The 26,840-nt window shown below is 39.6% G+C and overlaps 1 protein-coding gene across 2 annotated transcripts; it reads left to right on the top strand.

The window, feature by feature from the left end:
• The first annotated feature begins 11,632 nt into the window (after positions 1-11,632).
• On the top strand, positions 11,633-25,325 carry pycr1b (pyrroline-5-carboxylate reductase 1b). Of its 2 annotated transcripts, none has more exons than XM_057844467.1 (9): positions 11,633-11,797; positions 12,184-12,272; positions 16,962-17,032; positions 17,157-17,336; positions 17,413-17,520; positions 17,628-17,741; positions 23,994-24,086; positions 24,365-24,528; positions 24,699-25,325. In XM_057844467.1, exons 2-9 carry the CDS (start codon positions 12,206-12,208, stop codon positions 24,877-24,879), a joined length of 978 nt encoding a protein of 325 aa, XP_057700450.1. In that variant the 5' UTR covers positions 11,633-11,797; positions 12,184-12,205; the 3' UTR covers positions 24,880-25,325. The 2 variants fall into 2 exon arrangements, with proteins under 2 accessions (XP_057700450.1, XP_057700452.1); XM_057844469.1 differs by having other exon boundaries at positions 11,635-11,797; positions 12,181-12,272.
• The last annotated feature ends 1,515 nt before the right edge of the window (positions 25,326-26,840 follow it).

Genomic DNA, 26,840 nt, shown 5'->3' with positions numbered 1-26,840 from the left:
ACTCAGGCACCAAGCTAGGGAGAGGCTTTCATGGATTTAGCTCGTTGCTTGTATCGTGAAAATTTGCCCGCATAATGACTCATTTCTCATCTCTCGTGACAATACCTATTGTGAAAAACCCTTCATAAGGGTTCACTGGTCACGCATAGTATGCATAATATTCAAGTAGTGTTGCAAAACATGACGATTTTTGCTAAATCCTCACATTAAATTGGTTAAACATTTGCTGCTCAAATATGTGCCGCATACGAAATGGTCGCTCTTCTGACGAATCCCACGGGGATGTTACCCATTAGAGGCAACTCTTGCATCACTTGAGCATCCGTCCTCTCCGACAGAATTAAAAGATCGAGCATCAATTCAGCACAGAGAGATGCCTCCCAATAAAATCAGGAACACTGGCCACACTGCACTGACAGCAAAAAGAATGACTCTTTGCCTCATTCTATGTACATACGAGCATTTTTATGTTTAATGTCAGGTAAAATGAGTCATAGATTCTTTCATTAAAAAACAAACAAAAAAAACCCTCCACCTGTGAACAAAAGCGGAGAAGTCCCTTTAGAGCAGACATGTCCAAAGTCCGACCCGGGGGCCAAATGCGGCCCGTGAACAAATTTCATTCGGCCCCCCGCCTCTGTCATAAAATCAATAACGTCTGGCCCGCACACAGACTTAATAAATTGGTCAGCAGTACTGCTACCAGCATATGAAGTAGCTTACACACTAAATGCTACTCCTCATTTACCCACTAAAAGGCAGCAGCACTCTAGCAATATTACCCCGTGTGACCCTTCCAATTTTCTAAAATGGCGATAATCAACAAAAAAAAGAAAGTTGACTGCGTTGGCCAACGCTTCAAGGATAGGTGGAAACTGGGCTATCTCTTCACTAAAATACGCAACAACTGCGTCCGCCTCATTTGCAAAGAGACTGTCACTGTTTTTAAAGAGTTCATTGTGAGGCGATATTACCAAACAAGACACGCTGACATCTACGACAAGATTACAGGGAAGATACGTTGCAAGAAATTGAAGCAACTTGAAGCTAGTTTAATTTCACAGTAGGATTTCGCAAGAGCCCGAGAGTCGAAAGAGAATGCCACAAAGGCTAGTTGCGAGATTGTTGAAATTATTAATTAAAAAAAATAATGAATCAAATGTGACGCACAGAATGGCTTGCTAAAATTTGCTTAAATATATTGTTCTACGTAAAGGACGTCAGCCAAGGTCGGCCCCCCACATTTTTACCACACCAAATCTGGCCCCCTTTACAAAAAGTTTGGACACCCCTGCTTTAGAGATTTGAACATGTCATTTTGGTAATATTCAAAATCTAGTCCATTTCCAACTAATTAAATAGTGTTGGTTAGAATTGTGGATAATTATGTAAGGAATAGTCATATTCTGTATCTGGTCTCTAGAAGATGATCATAAATAGTTTTGGCTCAATAAGCAAAAATATAGAAGACACAGGCAAATGGGGAGACGACAATTGCATGACTATATTTGAAACTAAAATGTAAACAAAAAGTTAAGACTAGTTGAATTTTTCTTTTATCCCAGACAATTGTTAACTTGTTTTAATTACCTGACATGTTTCGGGGACTACTTCCGCCTTTCATCAGAATGTCACTGATGTTGGTGTGACCCGTCTTTATCAGCTGATGTTACACAGGAACCCCACACGCACCGACCAATACCTCCTTTGGACATCTGAATACCCCACTATCCACAAACTGTCAGTAGTCCAAGACAAACAAGGGCAATAAAAGAACAAGCACAACAGGAACATCACAAGTCAGCCATCACCGATCACGGCAAAAGGGAAAACCACAGCGAAGAAAACAAACATCAGCGCTGGATCAGGGAGGCCATCAACAAGGATGAGGGGGCTTACATGCCCTCTACTACCTGGACGAGCATCCTGGAAGAGTGAATGGTCAGCAGAGGGCGTGACTCGCCTGTCAAATCTGACAGGTGAGTCACACCTTCATCCATCAGCTGATAAAGACACATCACACCAACACCGGAGACACTCTGATGAAGGCGGAAGTAGTCGCCGAAACATGTCAGGTAATTAAAACAACCTAAAACAATTGTCTGGGATAAAAGAAAAAATCAACTAATCTGTAAGTTTAGACAAAATGAACTCAATACAACTAAAAAGTTAAGACCTAAGCAATCATCAATAATAATGTACAATATTCGTTTTCCTGGGCAGGATGGTGGAAGAGTGGTTAGCATGTCTACCGCACAGTTCTGAAATTTTCAGTTCAATCCCAGCTCTGACCACCCTGTGGAGTTTGCTGGCTACTCTGGCTTCCTCCCACATCCCAAAAACATGCATGATAGGCTGAACACCCCAAATTGTCACTGAGCGAATAGTTGTTTATCTCTGTGCCCTGCGAATGGCTGGCAACCTATTCAGGGTGTACCCTGCCACCTGCCTGTTGTTAGCTGGGATAAGCTCCAACACCCCCATGACCGTCATGTGAATAAGCGGTATAGAAGATAAATCAGTTAATTTACAGTGGTACCTCATCTCTATATTTATTAATTTTAAGGTTATGACACGCCTCAACAGGAAAATATTGCTTTTTGTTACGAAATAAATTTCACGATACGAGAGGCAAAAATACAGTACAGTACTGTAAAAGCTACGTATGTATTTCATGATTTCTGCTTTTAAATGTCGCGCCATAAGATCATGCTGCCCTATTTGTCATAATCTTTCCCATCATGCTTCAGTAATGCGATTTTGCTTTCCTATTGGACTATTGTTGATGACATTTCAATTTGGGTGTCGCAGTATGATGACATGCACAGGCACGATGGTGTTGTAGGGCGGGCTCGATGTCTTCGCCAAAAGAGCACAGGTCTCCTCGCGTTTTTGTGTTACCATGAGTGGGATAGGCAATAGGCACCATTTTAAAAGAGAAGGAAGGTATTATCTACTCCATTACAGATAATAACAGCAGGCCCGGATCTAGGTTTACCCATCAGAGTGGGCACTAAGAAATCTTGAGGGGGCACCCCCAATGCAGGCTTTTTTTTTGCCCTCTGCATTTCTCCGGGCTTGGGACCGGCGCAAGTAGGACACTGGCTTGTGTCCCGTTGAAGCTGCATTAATTTTTGGGGGGGTTTGTTTTTTTTTTGTTTTGGGTTTTTTTCATTCATCTATCTACTTATTCTCGCAGTCGGCGTGACTCCGTAGACAAACGTCTGAAATTCATATATTTCAGCTGTGTTTTGCGTCTTTTTTTCATAAAAGCGTCTTAAACATGACTTATTATTATCACGAGTCACTGCCGACAGACGCGAGGAGGCGATACAACTTAAAATTAGTGTGTATTGGCCTGCAAATCTGCCCATACAAAGTCGCAGCTGATAGCTGGATAAACAATCCAAAGGAATTGCCTGCAGTGGAGTTCGGAAACATCTACAACTACCTCATAAAGTCACCCAGTAAGTTGACCTTCATCAATTACATGGAATATGTACTGTGTGGAACTAAGAAAACTGGTAGTATATACGGAGTGATTATTTCTGCCGTAATCGGTAATTCGCCCCCAAGCGTTATTTAGCCGTGAACACGTCACAGCAAAATAACCAATTCCCACTAGGCCAACAATATACCGATTGACCGATCAGAGCAGTTCACGGCAAAAGAAAAATAACGCTTTGCGAGTTGTCGGTTACTGTAATAATAATCACTGCCTACTCTATTGAATCCGAGCAGCTAATTGGGGCAAAAAAAAAAAATCGGTTAAAGTTTACTCACCAGTAATAAAATGTCGGCTGCAAACGTAAATGTGCCTGGATTTAGGTTCTCACTGGCAAGAATGGGCCACGGAACCCTCTTCTTTTACTGTTCCTTGATTGATTGCTTTCAGCCATTTGTTTGTCCTTTTCTTCTCACGAGGAAGAATGAAGAACTTCAAATGCTGCTCCGAACTCTTCCTTGTGTTACAACCCGCAACACGGCAACTTTTAGTCATTCCGACGGAAAAAAGACCGCAAATAAGACAAAAGTTCAACGCGTTTGTACTACAATGCATGACAGAGCAACTGCTTGTGACTCGTGTTTTGCCCCCATTTCAATAGGGCGACGCGTTGTTGTGGCTGGTGACATCATTAATGCCCGGATGTCCGACTGCGAGAATGTGTCCGGGGGAAGAGCGCGGATAACAAACAAGGTTGGAAAAACAGTTTGTTTTGGTGATTGCTTGTCCGGCGTGGTTGCGGCCAACAGTAACCGTTAATCCTGCAATAAAAAAGTAGGTGAGACCAACCCTCCCTGCGTTCTCTATATCCAGTGCGATGTTACAATAGATATTCCCGACATTTTGATTGGGTGGGCACGACTCAAGTCTGGGTGGGCTCTGCCCACTCCAGCCCCCCCTACATCCGGCCCCGATTAACAGTTAGGTTAGGTATTTGGAATGATTCAAATGTGTTTGGCTGTTTTATTCCGGTTTTAAATTTTAATGTGGCGTTTCAGTAGTGCTTGGAATGGATTAGAGCATTTACATGTAAAACGCATTCCTACTTACAGAATTTTCAGGTTACAAGACTACTTCCAGAACCAATTAATTTCATAAGAAGAGGTACCACTGTATTTTCCTACACAATGGCAGGCTATTTTGGGAGTTTTTATAAAATGGGTGTTATTTGGTTTTATAATTGCATAGTGCTCTCTATATGTCCTTCAGTATACACCCTTTTTGCATTAGGTACTACCTCTGCTAAGGATGTTTTATTTTTCTATGTTAATTATTGAATTAACCGCCAGCAGCAGGTTGCACAATGCATTGATAATAGTGTGATTAATGTATTTGAAAGTTAAAACCATTTCTTTAGTGTTTTAAACATGAGGGTAACATTTTTGTTATCTTAAACGTGGATGTCTTTTCACATCTTTTACTTCTACATAACGTAGGGCCTCTAACTCTGCAAGAACCAAATTGTTGGGATTATTTTTGCCTACTTGCCTAATGTGTGCCAAATTTAAGGGGGAGGGGGGGATTTCATCTGCTGTGATGTTCTCCTCTGGTTTTGTCCCAAAAACAATGTTTCCACATCTTGGCATCCAGAGTGATATTTGAGTGATAGCTACAACAGGGAGGTAGTCATCAATGAATTTGTGAGAGTGTTTGCATCACTGAATGTGTCCAATTTTTCAAATGCTGCTTGGAAAACTGTTTTGTTATTGTTCTATGTTCAGTTATTGATTCTTTATGTGTTTTTAAAAAGTTAAAATACAGAGTGGTCATTAAAATTCAATGAATGTGTGAAGGTTCATGCTAGCTCAGTGCTTTTTCAGGTGGACCAGTGTGATTGCACAGGCTTAAATTAAATAACGTAATTACAAAACATAATGGATTCTGCAAGGCAAAACCTCACAAGATTAACAAAATACAAATCCAAGTCATCTGAAAGTACTTATTTTCATTTTCATACTTGGTATGAGTAAACCCTTTTAATATCAATCGAGTCTGTCTCTATAACTGCTAAAGGGAAGACAAAAAATAATTTAAATGAAAATTTGGGCTCTAGATATTAATGGAAGTGAAATGTCCGTTCTGAACCCCCTATAGCCACTATTATCAACGCAGTTTTTCTATTAAATGAAGACAAATTGAAGTCAAGTGAAAAACAAAGACATCACACAAATTCAAAAAAAAAGTTCTTCCAGCAACATGTAAGGGAGAAACATTCACATGATGAGTCACGCTCAGCATGACAAATAAACCACATTTAATGTAAAATTGAGTTTGACCATGTAAATTGAAAAAGAACCTGTTTATTTTATACTTACTTTGCACGTACAGTTACACCTTAATTAACCTCAATCATTTAAAAAAAAATCCTGGTTGAAGACCAATAATCATTTTAACCAAAGATGTCAATTTCCACAAGTATTGTGGGTAATTTTTTTTTTTTTTTTTTTTTTTTTTTTTAAAAAAGAGTCTTAGATGTTTTTTTTTTCTTTTAAGATGCAAAGGATAGTAACAGCTGGTGTTTTTTTACAGTCCAACCCTGGGGTGTGCTTTCTGCTTTATATATAGACGTGTGCAGCAAGCAATCCTTCAGCCTTGCATTCCTGTCCAGCGGCATGGCGTGAAAATAGATGTGAAAGTCAGTCACGCAGTGCATGCTATGGGGAGGGCCTCTCCCATTCAAGTGTGCAAAGGTCAGATTGAAGCATCAAACTGACATAAGAGTTCACCACTAGAGCAATTTTTTTTTGGACTACTACTACAGAATTAAATCTTATAATTAAACTACTCTGCTGCACTTGTAACACTACAAGTACAATGCCCAGTTCTTGTTTTGCCCAACTACAGTCCTGGCAGAAGGATTTCATTATGTACAGTACAGTGGAGAGAACAAGTATTCGATACACTGCCAATGGGAAAACCCATTGGCAGTGTATCAAATACTTGTTCTCCCCACTATGTAAAATATTGATGACACACAATGTGGCATTCAACACTTAAATGATTGCTATTGGGTGGCTATTGTTTTATTCAGGTACACCAGCACATGAAATGTTTAAGAACAGGTTCTGTGTGGGTGTGGATTTTTCTTGTTGAGCAATGGACATGGCACACATGAAGTAAGTTGGTAGTTGCAACACACACTCACACACTGCTAAAGTAGTTGCTGTGTTTCTACGCATTGTACTGTGATCTACAGTCATGTTCTCCAAGAAGAACATGAAGGCCGGACTGAAGTTTGCCAGAGTGAATGTAGATAAAGACCAGGGCTTCTGCAATAATGTTCTCTGGTTAGTTGAATCTAAAATTGAATTTTTTGGACACCAGAACAGAGGACATTTTTGGCATAAACCCAATACAGCATTCAAGGAAAAGAACCTCATACCAACTGTGAAGCATGGAGGTGGAAGCAACATGGTTTGGGGATGCTTTGCTGCAAAAGGACCTGGCCAGCTCACCCTCACAGATTCCACCATGAATTCTATCGTGTATCAGACGGTGCTTGAGGAACATGTGAGATCATCTGTGAAAAAAATTAAAGCCGAAGCGAAACTGGACACAGCAAAATGACAATGACCCAAAACATACCAGTAAATCCACCAAGGACTGGCTGAAAAGGAAGAAAGTCCTGGAATGGCCAAGTGAAAGCCCAGATCTTAATCCCATTGAGATGATAATGTGGGGTGACTTGAAACGGGCTGTACATGCAGGAAACCCCTCAAACATCTCACAGCTGAAAGTATTCTGTGTTGAGGAGTGGGACAAACTTTCTTCAGACTGATGTCAAAGACTGGTAGATAGAAAAAGCATCTCACTGAAAGTTATCTAGCTATTAGGTGGTAGGGTGTCCTAACTTTTTCCTCAGTTGGAATTAGTGCTGCAACGATTAATCGATAAACTCGAGTAATTGATTAGAAAAAAGATTCAAATTAAATTTTGCTGCTTTGAGTATTCGTTTAATTAAAGTGGTGTTGTAATGGTTAATTTTGAAAGTGTTTGCATTTCGTTTTATTCATTTGGGTGGATACACTGCCCTCTTGACTGCCTCATTTCACATGGGTGAATCCAGCTACTCCCTGTTAAGACCAACATAAGCTTTTGTTGAGTTAGTTTTTTTATGCATTTGTAATTTAGTTTATAGGCAGGGGTGCCATAAGTGGTCCGCATGCGCGCATGCGTACTGGACGTAGACAAACGCGCTGGCCCTCAACGGCTTCCATACGCTTTTGCGTACAAAGGCTGACCACTGTATTTGCGGCGGACAGGAGAAAATCACTTCTCAAAATGTCAAAGAAGCAGGCCCCGCCGAGTAATTATTTCCGTGTTCCCCTAGCCAGGTACTCCAGACTCAACGCTGTTCCAGCTATTGAGTCTGGCCACCATTAAGCGGATAAAATTTCCAGGGCGGAGCAAGCCACAGCAAACAGACAGCGGAGTGGCCCAATCAGCGACGGACGGGACGAGGGACTTGCGCGCGGAAGTAAACATACGAGGAGAGCGGAGTTTGTTCAACATGGCTAGCGTGAGACAGACTGTTGTCAATGACTTGTGTCGATGTGTTTTTGGTAATTTAAAACTGATTTTACCGTGGATTGGAACATATTCTCGGCTCTCCTGTTTGCCATCTGTGTTATAGTGGAGGCGACTTCCGACGCGGAAGAGTGAAGTTGCTCGTTAAGAACACGTCAAATAAATGAATCTGATTTGTCGATTGATTTTGTACTTGCTCGAGAAGCCGTTAATGGGCTGGCAGACTATACTCTCAGTGTTTGGAAAAACACAGGGAGAACAGTCTGGCCGTGCCAGGCAAGTGTTCCCCCACCCCCGACAAAAGACAGACGACAGAAACGTCACCGGAGCTACCGAAAAAAAGGACTTTTGCTGAAAAGTGGCTGCAGGATGTACCATGGCTAGAAGCAAATGATGCTCGCACGGAAATGTGGTACAAAATTTGCCGTGAGAATCCCAAGTGTCGCTGATAAAAGCAGCGCATTTTATGTAGAGTTATAAAATTTCAGCCATCCAAACTTTGAAAAGCACGAAAAAACCAGCATGTGGCAATTAAGCAAACTATCGATGTCAGACAGCACCCCACTTGCCCTATGGACAAGTGGCGGAATAAAGTTACTGAAGACCAGCGCCATGCACTGACAAACGTGTTTTTGCTCTCATTTCACAAAGCTAAACATGCACGTTCAGTGAGCTCTTATGAGGAGGACATCCCACTTTTACAAGGGCTTGGAGTTAATGTGGGAGCCGCATAATGCCCTTTATTTTCAAATAGTGCTTTTATGTTTATTTCTTTACATTTCACTTCAAAGTAATGGCAATTTTGTTGTGCCAGTTGATGATAATCAAGCATTAATTGTTAATATAATTAATTAAAGGTAATTGGTTCTAAGTAAAGCTTGTCATAATTTTATCGGATCAAGCGGGTCGGCTCTCAAGCTCAAGTCACTTCTCCAGGTCCTCCTGGAGAACCTAAGCAAAAGAAATATGTGCACCCATGTTTATAGGTATATTCAGCTGTTATTTGTGGGCATATGTGTCTGAACCATTTGTTAAGAGCATTGTAAAATAAAATAAAAAAGTTAGCATTTTATAGCATGTAAGCTAGCGGACTTTTGCTATGTAAGTTAGCCAATTGTCCTTTTGTTTGTACATAGATCCTCATTTATTTACGTTTTTATACTGTTTGAGGCTGAGCTCAGGTATTTTATTTTTTTTATGTTTCTTATCCGATTACTCGATTATTGAACGAACTAGTTCATTGATTAACCGACTACTAAAATAATCGGTAGCTGCAGCCCGAGTTAGAATATGCATTTTTGTTGATGGCATTGTTTTACTCATTAAACCAAATATATTTTTGTTTTTTACCCTCAATTAAATCACTTTCTTTCCCAGAGATAAAGAAAATTAAGATCATACATTGATATGTGAACATTTCTAAATAAAGAACTGAATATTTAATGAGGTGTCCAAATGTTTTACTTTGACTGTATATAAAGTCATAAATGATTTTAAATCTATAAATTGACTAGAAGTAAAACTAAATGTTACAAGGGAGACTAGACTGCACTAGTTGACAACTGTGTGCAACTATTAGGCCTTCTAGTGACAACCAGTGTTGTTACGTAACGGCGTTATTTTTTTCAGTAAGGGGTAATCTAACCAATTACTTTTTCCGCCGTTACAGTTACTGACGGTCAAAAGCGGTGCGTTGCTTACGCTGAATAAGTTAAAGAAACTACCAGCCGTGTCGAGTCGACTCTCTGCTCTGTTGATTTGTCATCCAAGACTTTGGGTGCGTTCAGGTTCGAGAATAGCACACGTACTTCTGACTCCAAGCTGTTTGTCCCTGCTCATTCAATTAGACAATGCTTTCCAAAGTTTGGTAACGTTTCTGTGTTTGCTACACCTGATGCTAGCCTCGTTCCCATCTCCCACTGTCAGCCAGCAATAATTCTGCTTCCATCTTGAGGACGGCAGACGCTTTAAAGGTGACGTGAATTGTCGGGAAACGAGCCTACCTGAATCCCCCTTGAGAGATGCGATGGAAGTGATTGTGATTGGCTGAGGGTTAGAGTCATGTCTCGTTGTAAGCCAATCAGAGCCGGTGATTTCACAAGCAAACCGGAACAGCGCGTGCAGCAAACACACACACGCAAAACAGATGCACAGGGTCGGGATGGCAGAACATTCAGTAGAAAGATTGTCCTTTAAGAGGTGGAGATATAGACACTATTTCAAGTTTGTCGAAATTAAAGGAAAGAACCTGCATGTAATGTGTAATTTATGTCCCGGGGCAAAGCTTTTGTCGACATCTGTGGTAAGCAATTCAAATCTGCTGAAGCACCTAACAAGTTAACTACCTGTCTGTTCTTCTCTATTCCACTGACTCGAATACTGCTCAGAAAATTTCAAATTCTTTGACATACAACAAGTTCTTTTTAAAGTAACGGAAATAGTTACTTTCCCTGGTAACTAGTTACTTTTACTATAGAGTAATTCAGTCACTAACTCAGTTACTTTTTGGAAGAAGTAGTGAGTAATGTAACTAATTACTTTTTTAAAGTAACGTGCCCAACACTGGTGACCACATAAAACTATGAGTTGGTGTATGCAGTAAAACATTACTTTTAGTATTAGTAGAGATGTGCACTGTTAGATTTTATCTCACAAAAAGCTTGTACTGTATGTTCCATTAGTGCAACATACAGTATATGACACTTGACTAATCCTCATCATCTGACTGGTTGTTTGCTATCAATTATTTTCTCCAATTTACAATGATGTCATCAACTGTGCGATTTAGCATGCAATTGTGGATTCATTTTTGGATTAATTGCACATTAGGCGGAGCTACGACATAGCATGTTGGCCGAGTACTTCGTACCTACCTTCTACCAAGCTAGCCATCTATATTGATCTATCTATTCTCAGGTATCATAGACTTCACCTCATTGAATCGAGCTCCATTCAGGTTGGCTGTGCCTCACTGCCTCGTTGAATGGAGCATTTCATCTTTTACCTCATAAAATGTTTCTTCCATTGCACCCATAAACGTTTTATTTATATACTACTTGCTGTAATAATGTGCAGAAATGTCACATAGGAGTGGCAAGGAAAGTAATAGCTGAATAATTTTGTCAAACAATTGGGGACCAAAAGTCTACCAGAAGTACAGGGACACATCAGCAGACAACATGATATTTACATAAGAAGATATTAAATAAATATTTGCCATACTTTACATATGATTTTTGACAAATTAAGAGACATGATGAAAAGATAAACGTTTTCAAATCCAGGGAGTAAAGGCAAAAATTAATCAGAAAACGATTTTCAAGTAGGCTACCTGAAAATTTTTAAAGCAAAGTAGGACTTTATTAAATTATTTTCTGGTTAATTGAGACACTAAAACTACATGTTAGAATTAGGTCAAGTTAGCTTTACAGGAAACATGATGGCATAATTTCCACATCCAAAGTAAACATAGCACCCCATTGGTCACATTTTGCATGATGAAACTGGCTGTGACGTAACATCAAGTCCCGCCCAAATCCTAAAAAATATTTTCTCATTGGCTGCTTCTCCTAGTATCCCTAATGTGATTGGTCAGCTTTGTCTAAGTCAGATTGTGGAGCACTTTGCTAGTGGTTGGTCTGAGCGACAAGCCACGTTGACACCGAAGTGCTTCTTTTCTCTTTTTTCCCCTGACTGTCAGATACGTGTCACGTCAAACATCTCATTTGTCAGTTACGGGTCGTCGTTTCGTTTATCCAACCAAAGGTAAGCATCCCTGTTTAAGCGCGTATTAGTCTTGTTTCCTGTTAATACTAAGTGGCCATGAATTCTTGCTAACAGTGTAGCTATGTAGCAGAGGACAAGCTGTCATTTATAGCATGGCGGTGTATCAGCATTAACTAAATGTTGCTCACACATCAAGAATACAGTGTTCACATGATGAATAAAAAACTGTTTAATACTTACACCTAGCTGTGACGAATGTAAAGAGTCCGTGGGCTCAGGAAGTTTTCTGTTGGTTAGAATTTTGTTTTGTTTTGTTTGAAAGCTATTTTGGCGGTTATTTTTTGGGTAATTAAAACATGGGTGCATTGTTATCAATGGCGTTTTAATAAAATTACTTCATAAAACTTTTCTTCCCTTCAAAGCAGAGAGGCCACATCATCCATCAGTATGAGTGTTGGATTCATTGGAGCGGGCCAGCTGGCTCATGCGCTGGTCAAAGGTTTCACGGCTGCAGGTAAAAAGCCAGTTTTCATTTGCCAGAAGATACTTTATAATGTTCATGCTCAAGGAAAGACCCAACAAAAGACATTTTGTCTTTACCTTAAGTACAAGTACATAAATTAGCAGTGGTACTTCTAAAATTCATCCTCATGCAGGATTTTTCAACCTATAATGAGGCAAGTGCATATTCTATCTTCATTAGAAAACATACACCGTAATTTTCAGACTAGAAGCCGCTACTTTTTTTCCCTCATTTTGAATCATGCAGCTTATTTTCCAGTCCGGCTTATTTGTTGATTTATATGGGTTAATAGGTAACACTTTATTTGAAAGCGGCGTCATAAGACAGTCATAATTATGACATGACATTATCATGGGCATTAATGAATGCTTATGACAGATGTCATTAAGTGTCATCCGGCAAATTATGGCATATAACTCCATTTATGTCCAGCTCGGATCTTTTATATCCGTTCAAAAGGGAGTTAATTTGGCAGATGACATAAGCCAGGGGTGCCCAAATCCAGCCCTCGTGAGCCCCTATCCAGCTTGTTTTCCATATCTCCCTCCTCCAACACACCTGAATCAAATAATCAGGACCGTTATCATGCTCCTGCAGAGCTTGCTGGTGAGCTGATAATTTGATTCAGGTGTGTTGGAGGAGGGAGACATGGAAAACAAGCTGGATATGGGCTCTCGAGGACCAGACTTGGGCACCCCTGACATAAGCATTCATTAATGCTCATGGCTAGAGGTGGGATTCTTGAGGCTCCTAACAATTCGATTACGATTCAGAGGCTACAATTCGATTAAAAATCGATTATTGATGCCCCCCCCCCCCCCCCCAGCTATTAGCTGCTTTTAATGTCTCGTACATTAGGTACAAAAATAGTACAAAAATTCTCTATGTCTTAAATAAACTACTATTTCACTATCAAGTTAACAGTTCAAAACAGTAAATAAAATACTCAAGTCCCCATTCTGTATCTGCAGCTTTAAACAACATTCAATTAATTTAATGTTGTGAATCAACCGTTAAAGTTGTTCAAATTGCTCCCGCTTTCCATAATTTCCCTTCTGTCTACTTTCGACGTGTGAAAGTTTAAAAACTGGTTCATCATTTAAATATGTATTCAAGTCAAGATTTTGCCAATTTAGTAGTATTTTAGATAAAAAGTTAATTGGGTTCGCTCGGAAGGTTTCACGACAACAGCCTTTCAGAGAAGTCTGGTGCTTTAAGATGGCGGCTGTTTACTGACATCGGCAAGTCTGTCATTTCACATCTAGTTCTCTTTACATGTGCTAACGCCGCCGACTCCATAATTTTGCATGTAGTTCTATATACATAAGATATCTACCGTAGCATTATGTGGACGTAGTTTGTAGCATCGTAGGCGTTGTTTGAATCGGCTGTCGGCTGCAGTCAGGTTTTATTGTTATTTTAATCTAGCGGCATAAGTTGTCGGTCCGTTCCTCATTGCGTCCCAAAGACCGCGCTGTGTTTTATTTCCGCTTTATTTGGCATCTTTCAGTAATCGGAATTTGGATGTTTGTTAATCGTTTTCGAATCTTCCATGACCGAATCGCTAATAATCTAAGAATCGAAAATTTCACACGCCTTTACTCATAGCGATGTCATGTCATAATTATACGCCACTGACAAATAAAGTGTTTCCAAATTCCATAACTAACAATGAATGAAACAACTAGACCCCGAAGAGAACAGTGATGGCCAAATTGAAGCTTCTTGAAGTAATGAATGGTGGTTCATTTGGTCTCATGGCAGTGGCATGTCATAATTATGCGCCACTGTCAAATAGTTACCAAATTTCATAACTAGCAATGAATGAAACAACTAGAAGAGTAACTGAAGAAATCATTAGCACAGAACATGAAATTTGATTTTTTATTGGCATCTGTAGTGCTGAAATACATGCTAGGAGGCATGTTGGACGACAACAGTATTGACAGCAGGTGGCAGCAGAGGTTGACCGTCTACCCCAACAGAACAATGATGGCCAAATTGAAGCTTCTTGATGTAATGAAACATTGCAGCACACTGGTTCAAAGCTTCATGGTGGTTCATTTGCTATTATGACAGTTTTATGATGCCGCTGCCAAATAAAGTGTTACCGGTTAATATCTTTTCTGTGTAAATATCTTATAATACAGTGAGGACAGCTGCAGCTTATAGTCTAGTACAGCATATTTATGAACAAATGCCGTTTTTGTGTCAAATTTGGTGGGTGGCGGCTTATAGTCAGGCGCACCTTATAGTGCAAAAATTACGGCACTTTACTGCTTTTAAAGCAGTGGTTCTTAACTTTGCTAAAAGTAGCAAACTCCACAAGTTTCATAGGTGCATTCACCGAACCCTTTGGAATTTCATAATAAAGCCATTTTTCACAAATTCAAAACCTAGAAAGCTAAGATCTAAGTGAATTCCTGTTCAAAATTTTTGCAGATTTTAAATTTACTACAAATTATTTTGCCTTTTGCTGTTGATTTTCACATATGAAAATGATGCAAATGTTTTAATTAATTATCTACACAGTTCACACTGTCTGTAGGTCTGTTATACTTCCTCATACCAAGTGCTAGTCAACCTTCCGCTGAGCAAACCGATCTCTCCTCCCATTAGATCAGACATGTCCAAAGTCCGGCTCGGGGGCCAAATGCGGCCCCTGGTCAAATTTCATCCGGCCTCCAGCCTCTGTCATTAAATCAATAACGTCTGGCCCGCACACAGACTTAATAAATTGGTCAGCAGTACTGCTACTAGAGCTGGGAATCTTTGGGCACCTAACGATTCGATTACGATTACGATTCATATGCTCCGATTCGATTCTAAAACGATTATTGATGCACCCTCCTCCTTTTTTTTTTTTTTTTTTTTTTAATGTTTTGTACATTAGTTCCAAAATTGTTCAAAAATACTCTCAGGCTAAACCAAACTACTATTTCAGTATCAAGTTAACATATAGCAGTAAACAAATATACAAAAATAACAGTATATAAAAAACTCCAGTCCCCATTCTGTATCAGCAGCTTTAAACTATATTCAATTAATTTAATGTTGTGAACCAACCGTTAAAGTTGTTAAAATTGCTCCCGTTAATCCATAATTTCCCTTTTGTCTACTTTCGACATGTGAAAGTTTTAAAACTATTTTAAAGATAGATTCAAGTCAATATTTTACCGATTTAGGAGTATTTTAGATAAATAGTTAATTAGGTTTGCTTGGAAGGTTCGCTACAACAGCCTTGCAGGGAAGTGTACTGCCTTAAGATGGCGGCCGTTTACTACGTCCCCATCTAGCTTTTTGTAGATGTGCTGGTAACGCTACCGCTACTGTAGTGCATCTAGTCCTATATAAATGATATCTACAGTAACATGTGGATGACGTACTTTTGTAGCAGCTTTTTAGCAGCAGTCAGGTATGTTGTGTTTTTTTTATCTCGTGGCATGAGTTGAGCTAGAGCCGTGAGTTGAGCATTGGCATTACCCGAGGGGCCGGGTAATGAGAAGCATGATGTTTAGCTACTCTCGCTCCGTTGCTCATTGACCGCGCGGCGCGCTGTGTGTTGTACATCCGCTTTACTTGGCATATTTCAATAATCGGAATTTGGATGTTTTTGAATCGTTCTCGAATCTTCTACGGCCGAATCGCGAATAATCTACTAATCGGAAATTTTGCACACCTCTAACTGCTACTAGCATATGAGGTAGCTTACACACTAAATGCTGCTCCTTATTTACCCACTAAAAAGCAACATTACTCTGAGCAACATTACCCCGTGTGACCTTTTACTCACAATTTTCTAAAATGGCGACAATCAACAACAAAAAAGTTGACTGTGACGGCCGACGCTTCAAGGATAGGTGGAAATTGGACTTTTTCTTCACTAAAATACGCAACAACTGTGTTTGCCTCATTTGCAAAGAGACAGTTGCTGTTTTTAAAGCGTTCAATGTATGGCGATTTTACCAAACAAGACACGCTGACATATATGACAAGATTACAGGGAAGATACGTAGCGAGAAATTGAAGCAACTTGAAGCTAGTTTAATGTTACAGCAGCAGTGTTTCACAAGAGCCCGAGAGTCGAAAGCTTAGCCACAAGGCTAGTTGCGAGATTGTTGAAAATATTTAATTTAAAAAAAAAAAATAAAGCAAATGTGACACACATAATGGCTCGCTAAAATTTGCTTAAATATATTGTTCAATATAAAGGACGTCAGCCAAGGTCGGCCCCCCACATGTTTACCACACCAAATCTGGCCCCCTTTGCAAAAAGTTTGGACACCCCTGCATTAGATAGAAGGCTAGCAGTTGAAGGAAATGGAATGAAGCCTCTAAATTTAGGGCAAACCAGTCCAAAGCCTGGTCTAAAATGCCACTTTGCTTAGATTTAGTCAGCGTACAAAATAAGGCTTTGCGTTTCACCGAACCCTTGAAGCTTACTCACCTAACAAGAACCACTGCTCTAAAGGTTTTATGATGTTGAGAGGTTGATTTTTATAGTGTATAAGTTGCATTTCCAGATTGTCTATTGGGAACATGTAAAATTTTGAATAAACTGGAGGTCAAACTCCATCCCATCCATGTCCTATTTTACATAAATTAAAGGGAAATAACATTTGTTTCTCATTTGTCAATCTTGAATTACTCCACCCTCCTTTTCCTCATGTCCACTCGCAGGTGTGATCGCTACACACAGGATTACAGCCAGCTCCCCAGACACTGACCTGCCCACTGTTACTGGTCTAAGGGTGAGAGCAGCTTGTAAAAATAAGTATATCAGAAAAAGTCGGCAGGCTTATTTTGCTGCACATACTTTTATTATGCTATGATTTCATTTGTAGCCTCATCGCAGTTCCCTTTCTTTATTTGTAGAAAATGGGTGTGAGCCTGACAACAAGTAATAAAGAGACCGTGAACAAGAGCGATGTGCTCTTTCTGGCTGTCAAGCCACACATTATCCCATTTGTTTTGGATGAAATTGGGCCAGACATTGAAGACCGCCATCTGATCGTCTCGTGTGCTGCAGGTGTCACCATCAGCTCCATAGAAAAGGTCAGCCTCCCCTCATCTTCGGCAATGCATCGTACATACTCATACAGACTTATCCTTTACCTGTGTCAATTCTTAGAAACTGCTTCAGTATCGCACAGCCCCAAAAGTCATGAGGTGTATGACTAATACTCCCGTGGTAGTGCGAGAAGGAGCTACAGTATATGCTACTGGCACTCATGCAGAGGTAACAAGCAAAGGATGTTCTTCATTGTTTTAGCTTTAGTTTGCTTGTATTCCAATTTGGAAAAAGTAATCTAATATTTTCTTATTTTGTGTGTGATCCCCAACCAGGTGGAGGACGGGAAGTTGCTAGAGCAGCTGATGGCCAGTGTCGGTTTCTGTACTGAAGTGGAGGAGGACCTCATTGATGCTGTCACTGGTTTGAGTGGCAGTGGACCTGCCTATGTAAGTAACGTTCTTCATAACTGCTTACTATATATATATATATATTTTTTTTTTTAAAGAGGTCTTAGTAGTAGTGGAGATAATAGTGTGTGAACAACTGATTAGACGAGTCTGTTTACTGAAGACAACCTCCTCTCTCCATATGGCACACTTGCCCCATTGCTGCTGTTTTCCCTGCGGTTTGTCACAGCAGGTGTGTTGTGCTATCTAAAGCCAAACGTCCACTGTCAGGCCACTTCTATTTGTTTGCCACCTGCTCTGTAATTTCTTACAGTTTTTGGCTTCTTTTACCTATTTTTTAAACTTAATTCTTGTCATTTTGGCGTAAAAGATCCTTTATATTCAATCAATTCAAATTCTAGTTTGTTAGTTGTACAAAAATATTTTTTAATTTTTGAAATTTCAAAAATGTAAATTTTGAAATGAACGTTCTAAGTACCTTTACTTCTGCAGTGGGACCTATACGTACGAATTTCATTCGTTCCAGGACCTGGTTTGTAAGTTGAAATGGTTATATATCGGGCGGGATTTTCCCATAAAAACACATTATAATTCGATTAATTCGTTCCACAGCCCAAAAACCTACGCTAAATCCTTCATAAATACTGCAGGTACAATTACATATACGTTGCAATTACACGTAGCGACACAAATAGATTATAAATACAAATGATAATAATAATAATGTAACAATTTGGGTTCTAATTAAAGAGAGGTCTTAAGCCTGAACCCAACCCGACCCGAAATCCCAAAATGTCAATTATTTACGTTCGGGTCGGGTTGGGCCGGACTTCTATCGCACTAACTTTTTTTTAAATAAATATATATTTATATATGTGTACAAAAATGATGTATGGATGTTAAACTAAGGCATACTTGTTATAAAATAAATAATTTGGATGAAACTGAGAAGGCGCTGTATGGTAATTGCAAATAGGAGCCGCAGAGCCAGTGCATGGCTGCGCACGTGAACGCCGTGGCCCCGCCCTCTTTTTAATCTTCCCCGCCCGCCATGGCGACCTCCGCGAGTCCACATCCTGGTATTTTCTTTTCGACATTGAGCAGCAAAAGGTGAAAAACAAACTAAAGATTGGTGAATTGAAAAGGCAAACATGCACCGGTAGGAGTGGGGTATGGAAAAGCTTCAAATTGATTGTTGAAAATGCTATACAGAAACCTGTGTTGGCTTCGCTGAATGTAAACGAATGTGGCGCTTTGCTCTCATACGAGAAATATATTTAACAAACTTCTCCAGCGTTATTTCGTTGTGTAAATGCATTTATAATAATCATAGAAATAGACTATTTAAACGTTAAGAAAACTTGTGTTTTTTTCCTGCCAACTCGAAAAAATTAAAATAAATGTCAAATCCACTATTCGCCTGATAGAACAGACACACAAATACAAAAGATATAAATGTTTATTGAATATGCATCTTAAAGTCTTATTTTACTGTAAGAATTAGTTACAAAAGACTTTAATTTGTTATCATTAAGCACAGGCATCGACACAAATGTGATCACACAAAACGCAACCAGTCCCTACTCCCTTTTTCCAAGCAGTGCTGACTGATGGCTCGCATGCCCGCATTTCCTCCTTCTCCTGAGTCCTCACAAATAAAACATAACATTTCGGGGGGGTTTCAGGCTTGGGCCAACATGTAAAACATTAAATTTAGATTTTTTTCGGACTCGGGCCTGCAAATCAAGTTAATTGATCGGGCCGGGTCGGGCTTTAATACCTGCGGGCCGGGCTGGATTTTTTTAGGCCCGATCTTACCTCTAGTTCTAATATGGCGGTTGTGTTTTGCATGCTGTTCGTGAACTGATGAGAAAGTGAGAGAGTTGCGGAAGAATTCTTTCTCTTTTCATGATCTGTTGTTGTTCGTGTCGGCTACAGCGGACAATAGCTATGTTGTGTCTAAAGATACACGATAATATCGGTGGCCGATAATTATCGGCCGATAATGGCAATTATGACGTCACACAGATAATCCAGATAATAAAAAATTCAACCGATAATGTAATCCGATAATTATATACTTGATTTAGCTTCCAAATGTGCACAACCGAAGAATTCAGCACGCCGCCTCCTCAACCCCTCCCCTCTCTGAAGCCCCTGAGGGAGGAGGGGTTGAGGAGGCGGAGTTATACGACAAGAAATAGTTGAATATTATGGCGGCTGTTACTAAAAAAACGACGCTCTCGCCATTTGCGAAACATGTACCGCAGAAGTTCCAAGAGGCCGAAAGAAAGCGTCCTCATTCAAAATCACTAACCCAGCATCCATTTAAAACTGCATCACAAAGATTTTTGGAACGAATGCCAGGCTGCTGCTGCTAGCGGGAATGCTAAAGCTATTGTAAACACTAAGTTAAACTAGGGGCTTGTGACGATTCAGAGTCGGGTTGTTTGGGAAAGCAGCCCAAGGCGGGTGGTAAACCCGCATCTAAACACCGGCACGACTGGAGACCGATAGTCGGCAAATAGCCGTCTTCCGACGGAGCCCGCCGCTCTGGCCGGTCCGGCAGGCCACCGCCGCCTCGCCATCGGCGGGGCGGGCAGAGCCCGGTTCCCCGGCTTCAGGACCTCCGGCGAACACCCCGGTTTCTCGAGCGTTCCCTCACGGCGTGTAAGCAGAGCCAGGCCCCGAATACGCCGCGGCAAACCGGCCGGTGCGGGCGGATTATCCGGTACGAACGTAGCCGCCGCCGAGACGAGACACGATTTTTTTTTTTTACCGAAATGACCCGAGAGCCAAAGCCCTGGATAAAAAAATAATGCAGTTTATACGACCACCATTCTTCATGAACAACATGCCAATCACATTTTCACCACTACATTTGGAAAAGTGATGTCCAGTAAGCAAGCTTATCATGACGGCACAGTGTTTAGATGATAATTTAAACATGGAGAAAACGAAGTCAGCCCGTCAATAATACATTCAGTATGTAAAATGACGAGCGGTCAGATGACTTTGTAATGCCGCCTTTATTTTCGGCTTAACAAAACTCAGGCACAAAACAACACGCACGGAGATGCGAGCTCCAACTGCATCCAAATAGTACTGCCGTTTATCAGTTTAGCTGCTGTAAAGCGAATGTCGCGACTCGTGAGTGCCGCAAATGTAAACAAAGCGCTGCAGAATGGGTACATGACATCTCGCTCTTTTGAGGTAATCATTTTCACAGTGTGCAACAAAGCATATAACATTAGCAATCACTTTTCAAATTAATTTAACTTATTTGTCTGCTCAATTACAGTCACAGTAGATAATCTAAACTTATTGGCACTTATTAACACTTATTAATTTAAATATGCACATTCCTGTTGTAATGAAATAACAATAATATTCTGTAGCCACAAATATTCAAAATCTTTTCTTCTTCCAAGTTTTTTTTAGGATTAAGTATAATAATGTATTGCTTAAAAAAGGGCTGTTGAGATTATTTTCAGCTAGCTATTTTTCTTCCAAGAAATCTGAGAGAAATACACATGAAGTGCTGGCAGATAATTTCACTTATTTTTTCCAATAGATTTACACTTAAAACTGACTAGTTTTAAGGAAGTGTGTTTTGCAGTGTATTAATGTTATGTTAGGAATGGCTTACTTTTAAAGGCATTTTTGTGCAACTTAGGTATTTACTCTGTAAGTAATTGTTGCCAAAAGTTTACCATTACACAATGTCAGACAATGTCATTATTTAGATGTTGGAATTGACGACTTGTTCATATTTTATGTTGGAAAAAAAAAGCAATAAATTATATTTTTGCACAGTAATATTTTCTTTTGTTTAAAATTTTACATAAATCTTTTAATAGAATTATCGGCTTGACATTATCGGTTATCGGTAGGAATGAGGAGGAAATTATCGGTTATCGGTATCGGTTGAAAAATGTATTATCGTGCATCACTAGTTGTGTCACACAAGTTCTGAAATAAATGATTAAAAATCTGAAGACTTCCTTGCCAATGTTATAATAATAATTGTCACCTTAATTTATAAAGACTGGCAAACGGCGTTCGGAGGAGGACCGTCGAGATCATAAACATATTTCAAGCCAGTTCACTGATGCACCCCCATCCCCCCCCCCCCCCCCCCCCACCGCTCATATTTGTCTATAATTTCCATCTTAATTTCAATAGTAAGAGTCACCTTTTTCCTTTTCTCACCACCTGCACTAAACTTCTTGGGACCCATGTTGAATTCTCTCACAAGAAAATGTGCCGTGCTGCCGTCTTGTAGGAAAACGTTAAAATTGCGACGGTGTTGTAAATCGTCGTATTTTGAGCATGTCGTCATATGTCGAGACAAATTACGAGTCAAATTTGATGTAAGATGTCGAAAGGATCGTATTTCGAGGTACCACTGTATTGCTAAAAGAAGTCTTTCTACAGCCTACAGAACAGTTCCACTCCTAAAATTATAATGCAGGTCTTCTACTGTACATGGTCAACAGATGGTATCTTCTCTTAAAATCAATTATTCATATAGTTAGTCATGACTGCCCTCACAGGGAAACTATATCAACTATGTGGGCAGTGAAAAAAAAAAGTTTAACACCCCTGAGTTGCACACAGAAACCTTACCAGCTAATAACAAAATACTTGGTTATTTTACACTAGGCGGGCACCACGGACGAGCGACCTTGCTAGTTGTGCACCTGCCCTAAAAGGGATATACAAGATATTGATCAAATACTACCCATCGGATGAATCTTGTTTAATAAAGTGAAAAGACACAGAATTTCATTTTTCTAATGTGCAATAGTGGAAATGTAAATGATAGCAAATAATTCCCGCAAATCGGCAAAATAACCATTGTCAGACATGTTTAAATGACAGTGCTATTTAGCTACGCAAATGCGAGTTATTTCAGATTGCCGTGCTTACTTGCCACGCATTGGCTACCCACTATTGTATCCGCGGATATTGGAGAAACAAGCTTTAATGGCTCCAAGAAGTGAAGTTGGCTTCACCTGTGTCCCATGCAGATAATGGAGAAAGACAGAGACATACTGCACAGGTACAGCAACTACTGTATGAAGAGTATGTGCCTGTTTTTTTTAGCTAATTGTTATCAGTTTAGGGTAGTGCTGGAACGATTTAATCGATTAACTCAAGTAATTCGATTAGGAAAAACGCTTCGAATCAAATTTTGCTGCTTTGAGGATTCGTTTAATTAGAGCGACGTAGTGGTTTGTTTTGAAAGTGTTGCATTTAGTTTTATTGATTTGGGTGGACACAGCCCTAAAGTGGTGACAGTGAATATGCCATAAATCATCTAACATGGCTGAATACAACATAAATTTGTTGTTGTTTGAGCTAATATGTTTGTTATTTTATTTTAATAGTATATTTAGAAGCTTTTTTGGGTTAGGTTAGGTTAGGTTAGGTTAGGTTAGGTTAGGTTAGGTTAGGTTAGGTTAGGTTAGGTTAGGTTAGGTTAGGTTAGGTTAAGTCAGAAATTTTATTTTGTATTCGCATTTAATGCTCTTTTGAAAGTATAAAAAAGTATAATAAAGTATATATATAGTATAAAGTATAATAAATATTATTGCAAGCATAAACACTTGGTTATTTGTTTTACATCTCCTAAAATTTATTATGCAACCCATAATGTTTGTAATCCGATTACTCATTTATTCGAACTGGTCCTGGCGATGTCACGTTTGTCATACAATGGCTACGTTCGCAAATGGTGTCATTTTTTTGTGTTTATACAGTATTTTCTTCATTATTGAAGGTCTACAAAATCGCAATTTGCAAACTTGTATACTTGGTGCAACCTTCTTTCACATTAGGGTCATTTATACTAGATGTTGGCTATTGCTTTAAATAGATAATGTTCATGACATGCCCCCTCTTATCGTCATTTTCAGGTATATGTAATTGATTTATGTGTATTTTAAATTGAAATGTGGGTTTTGAAGTTTCCCTGGAAACACTCTTCATGACCGCTATCAGCATGTGGTCATGGAGTTAGACATTAACTTTTGACCATGCCATTGTGGCAGAAGGTGCAGTCATTCTCACAGAGGGTAACTACTTCTGCTAATGGTACATTGATCACGTTTTGTATCATAAAAGAGAAAGACTTAGACTTGTACCACTTGAATACCTGCTGCAGTATCTCCTCATGCATAATCCCAAATGTAGAGGAAGACGACGCAAAATAAGCAGAGCTGGAGTGGATTTTTTGGAAGACGGATAATGCGGTGGTGTCCTGAAGGGATGTTTGTGTTTAAACAGGCGTTCACAGCACTGGATGCACTAGCAGATGGAGGAGTGAAAATGGGTCTGCCCAGGAGACTCGCTGTCCGACTCGGAGCTCAGGCCCTTTTGGTCAGTAGTATTCAGTCGTATTTGTGCCCCCCAATTTAATTCTGTAATTTTTTATGCTTTGGCTGTTATTTTCAGTAGTTATCTCGGTAGTCGTTAATTATATTGCAAAGGTGAAAAAAAGATTAATCCTGGAAATAATCAGAAATTTCAGTCAAAAAATGAACACATTGGCTGTAGTACTGGAAAATAAAATCATTACTCTTCTTTTTTTTTTTTTATAAGCTGTGTAGTACTGTTTTGAAGGGAGAAAGCCATCCATATTTCTTTCCCATCTGCAGGGAGCAGCTAAGATGCTGCTGGACTCTGAGCAACACCCGGGCCAGCTGAAGGACAATGTGTGCTCACCAGGTGGCGCTACCATTCACGCCCTCCATGTCATGGAGAGCGGAGGGTTCCGCAGTCTTCTGATCAATGCAGTAGAAGCGTCTTGTATTAGGACACGGTAAGATGATTGGACCTGGCAAAATCCTTTCCAATATGTGTATTTGCAATAGGTCTTTTTAGTGGAACTGTGCATAACTATTATCTTTTTGTACTAAGTTAGATACTATTTATTTTCAAATTAAAAGAATGGTTAGAGTTTGACCGAGAGCTTCTTCTTCCTTTCATCAGGGAACTTCAGTTTTTGGCTGATCAAGAGCGCATCTCTCCAGCAGCCATCAAGAAGACCACATTGGACAAAGTTCTCCAGCAACCTGGTGTCACAGTCAGTGGAATGGGCAATGGAAACGGAAGATCAGGGCTCAGCCTTTTCAACAATAACCGTAACTCTGGAATCAAGAAAAAAAACTGACTGCATAAAGTTAAAACATGAACAAACGCATTTCAAATTCCCCACCGTTTGACCGGCACGTGGGTTTCATGCACTTCCCAGCCCTGCACCATGCAAGACTGGCTCTCGAGGTGTCTGAAATGATCCAAAGTTCTGTTACCAAATTATTTATTTCGTCCCATTATTCTTGCAACCTAATCAAAGCAAGAGTGCATATGTTGTCTCGTATACATACTCACATGACTAAAGGCAGCGTGCATTTTGTATGTTTAAATAGACACTTGATCACATTTCCAATGGAGATTCAAGGTATCGATTGACTTTGTTTTTTGTTTTGTTTTTTTTTGTTTTTTTAAAGATTTTTACCTGCTTAGCCACACGGCTGAGTCAGATTTTTTTCCCCCCCTGACTGGAACAAATCTTTGTGGGAACCGGTATATTAAACACTGATTTGTTTTATACAATGATGAAGGCCTTACTAACTTTTTTTTCCTGATTTCACAAGTATCACACATATCACAATATGTGAAAGTATCACTGGTGTTATCCGTCCTTATTTCCTCTTTTTCAGTATCTCAATGGTTATAAATATCTCATTTTGTAATGGCAATCTTTTTTTCAGATGCTGTTACCATTTTAAGTAACATTAAATAGGATGAAGCAAAAAGTAATTTGGCTGCCATTTTATTTGTAGTACTTTCCATTAAGAGTTGATGTGGAAATTTATTATACTGTAAATATATTAATTGAAATGTATTTTTAATAAGGATGTCCTGATCTGATCACGTCATCAGAAATCGGGCCCATCGCGCCATTTTTCGGAGGATCGGAATCTGGTGAAAAGGATCGGGTTTTTAATTTAAAAAAATGTTTTTCTGCTTCATGCTCCTACAGCCTCTCACTCTCCCTCCTGCTGCTTTTCTTGGTCCACAGTGCACTGGAGTTTGCTTGTTAAGGTTAACAATTGACAGGTGTTAAAGCTTCGATCTTGCCAGAGAAGCTTTGTAGCGCTACCTTGAAAGGTGCCGCATGTGTCAATCATTGTTTAGCTTGTTAAACACTAGCAGTAGTGTGGTGTGGCAACTCATAGTGTGTGCAAGTGAGTGGCTGTTCTCAGTAGCGTGAGCGGATTTGAGTGGACTCACAATGAAGCATTTAATAAAGACAAGCATTTTTTACGTTATTCTTGTTTTAAAAATTATTTACATTAAGAAGGTGGCACAGGACAGTAACATGTTTAAAACTTAAAAAAAAAAAAATTTAATTGGTATCGCATCAGGACTCTGTATTGGCAGATTCTCAAAATTGGGTGAATCGAACTTGGGTGCAAAAATAAGTGACCAGGACATCCCTAATTTTTAAGCATGATTAGGGATGCACCCTGGCCTATAGTTGGCGGCATTTTCTCAAATGTACTTTTGGACTTTTTGTAATTTTGGTAAAGGTCACTTGGATTTCAGGCTATCAGCATATTATGTACGTGTATATGTGTGTTAAGTGATTTTTCAAAGAGTAAATATGCAAATCATGGATTTACACCTATAAAAAACAATGTTTTAAACACAGAAAATGACAGCTCATACTGTGATGAACGCGAGATCCATTTTACCCACGCTGCTTCGTGCTGGCGGTAACTTACGAATTGCCAGCCAGGAAGGAAGGCAGGAGAATCAGTGCCAATGGAACAAAGCGACAGAAATCGACTTGGGGACGAATCGTTTCTCATTCATGCATACTTCTATTTTATATATCAATGACAAATATTCCTTTTGCACACTTTGCGATATGACATTAGTCCAAACAGGCAGAAAATGTGCTGGACAGACTTTCGAGGCTTTTGTAGACGTAAAAGTCTATCTCCCGTCCGTTTGTGTGCAGCAAGCGCTTGTCCCTCGTCGGCAAAAAGTGAAAGATCCATAGAATACAGCATTGACCATCTGTCCTGTTCATACAGTTGAACGCCAACTACTGAAGCATATTTG

The sequence above is a fragment of the Corythoichthys intestinalis genome, chromosome 8, assembly GCF_030265065.1.
Source record: "Corythoichthys intestinalis isolate RoL2023-P3 chromosome 8, ASM3026506v1, whole genome shotgun sequence".
In the NCBI taxonomy this organism is placed as follows: domain Eukaryota; kingdom Metazoa; phylum Chordata; class Actinopteri; order Syngnathiformes; family Syngnathidae; genus Corythoichthys; species Corythoichthys intestinalis.
This window is presented reverse-complemented; position numbering and strand designations above follow the sequence as displayed.

Excerpts from the sequence above, each read along its gene's own strand:
- pycr1b (XM_057844467.1), top strand. The coding sequence starts at position 12,206 with ATGAGTGTTGGATTCATTGGAGCGGGCCAGCTGGCTCATGCGCTGGTC. Across the intron at positions 17,033-17,156 it reads CCACTGTTACTGGTCTAAGG|AAAATGGGTGTGAGCCTGAC; the intron begins GTGAGAGCAGCT and ends CTTTATTTGTAG. Across the intron at positions 17,521-17,627 it reads CTACTGGCACTCATGCAGAG|GTGGAGGACGGGAAGTTGCT; the intron begins GTAACAAGCAAA and ends ATCCCCAACCAG.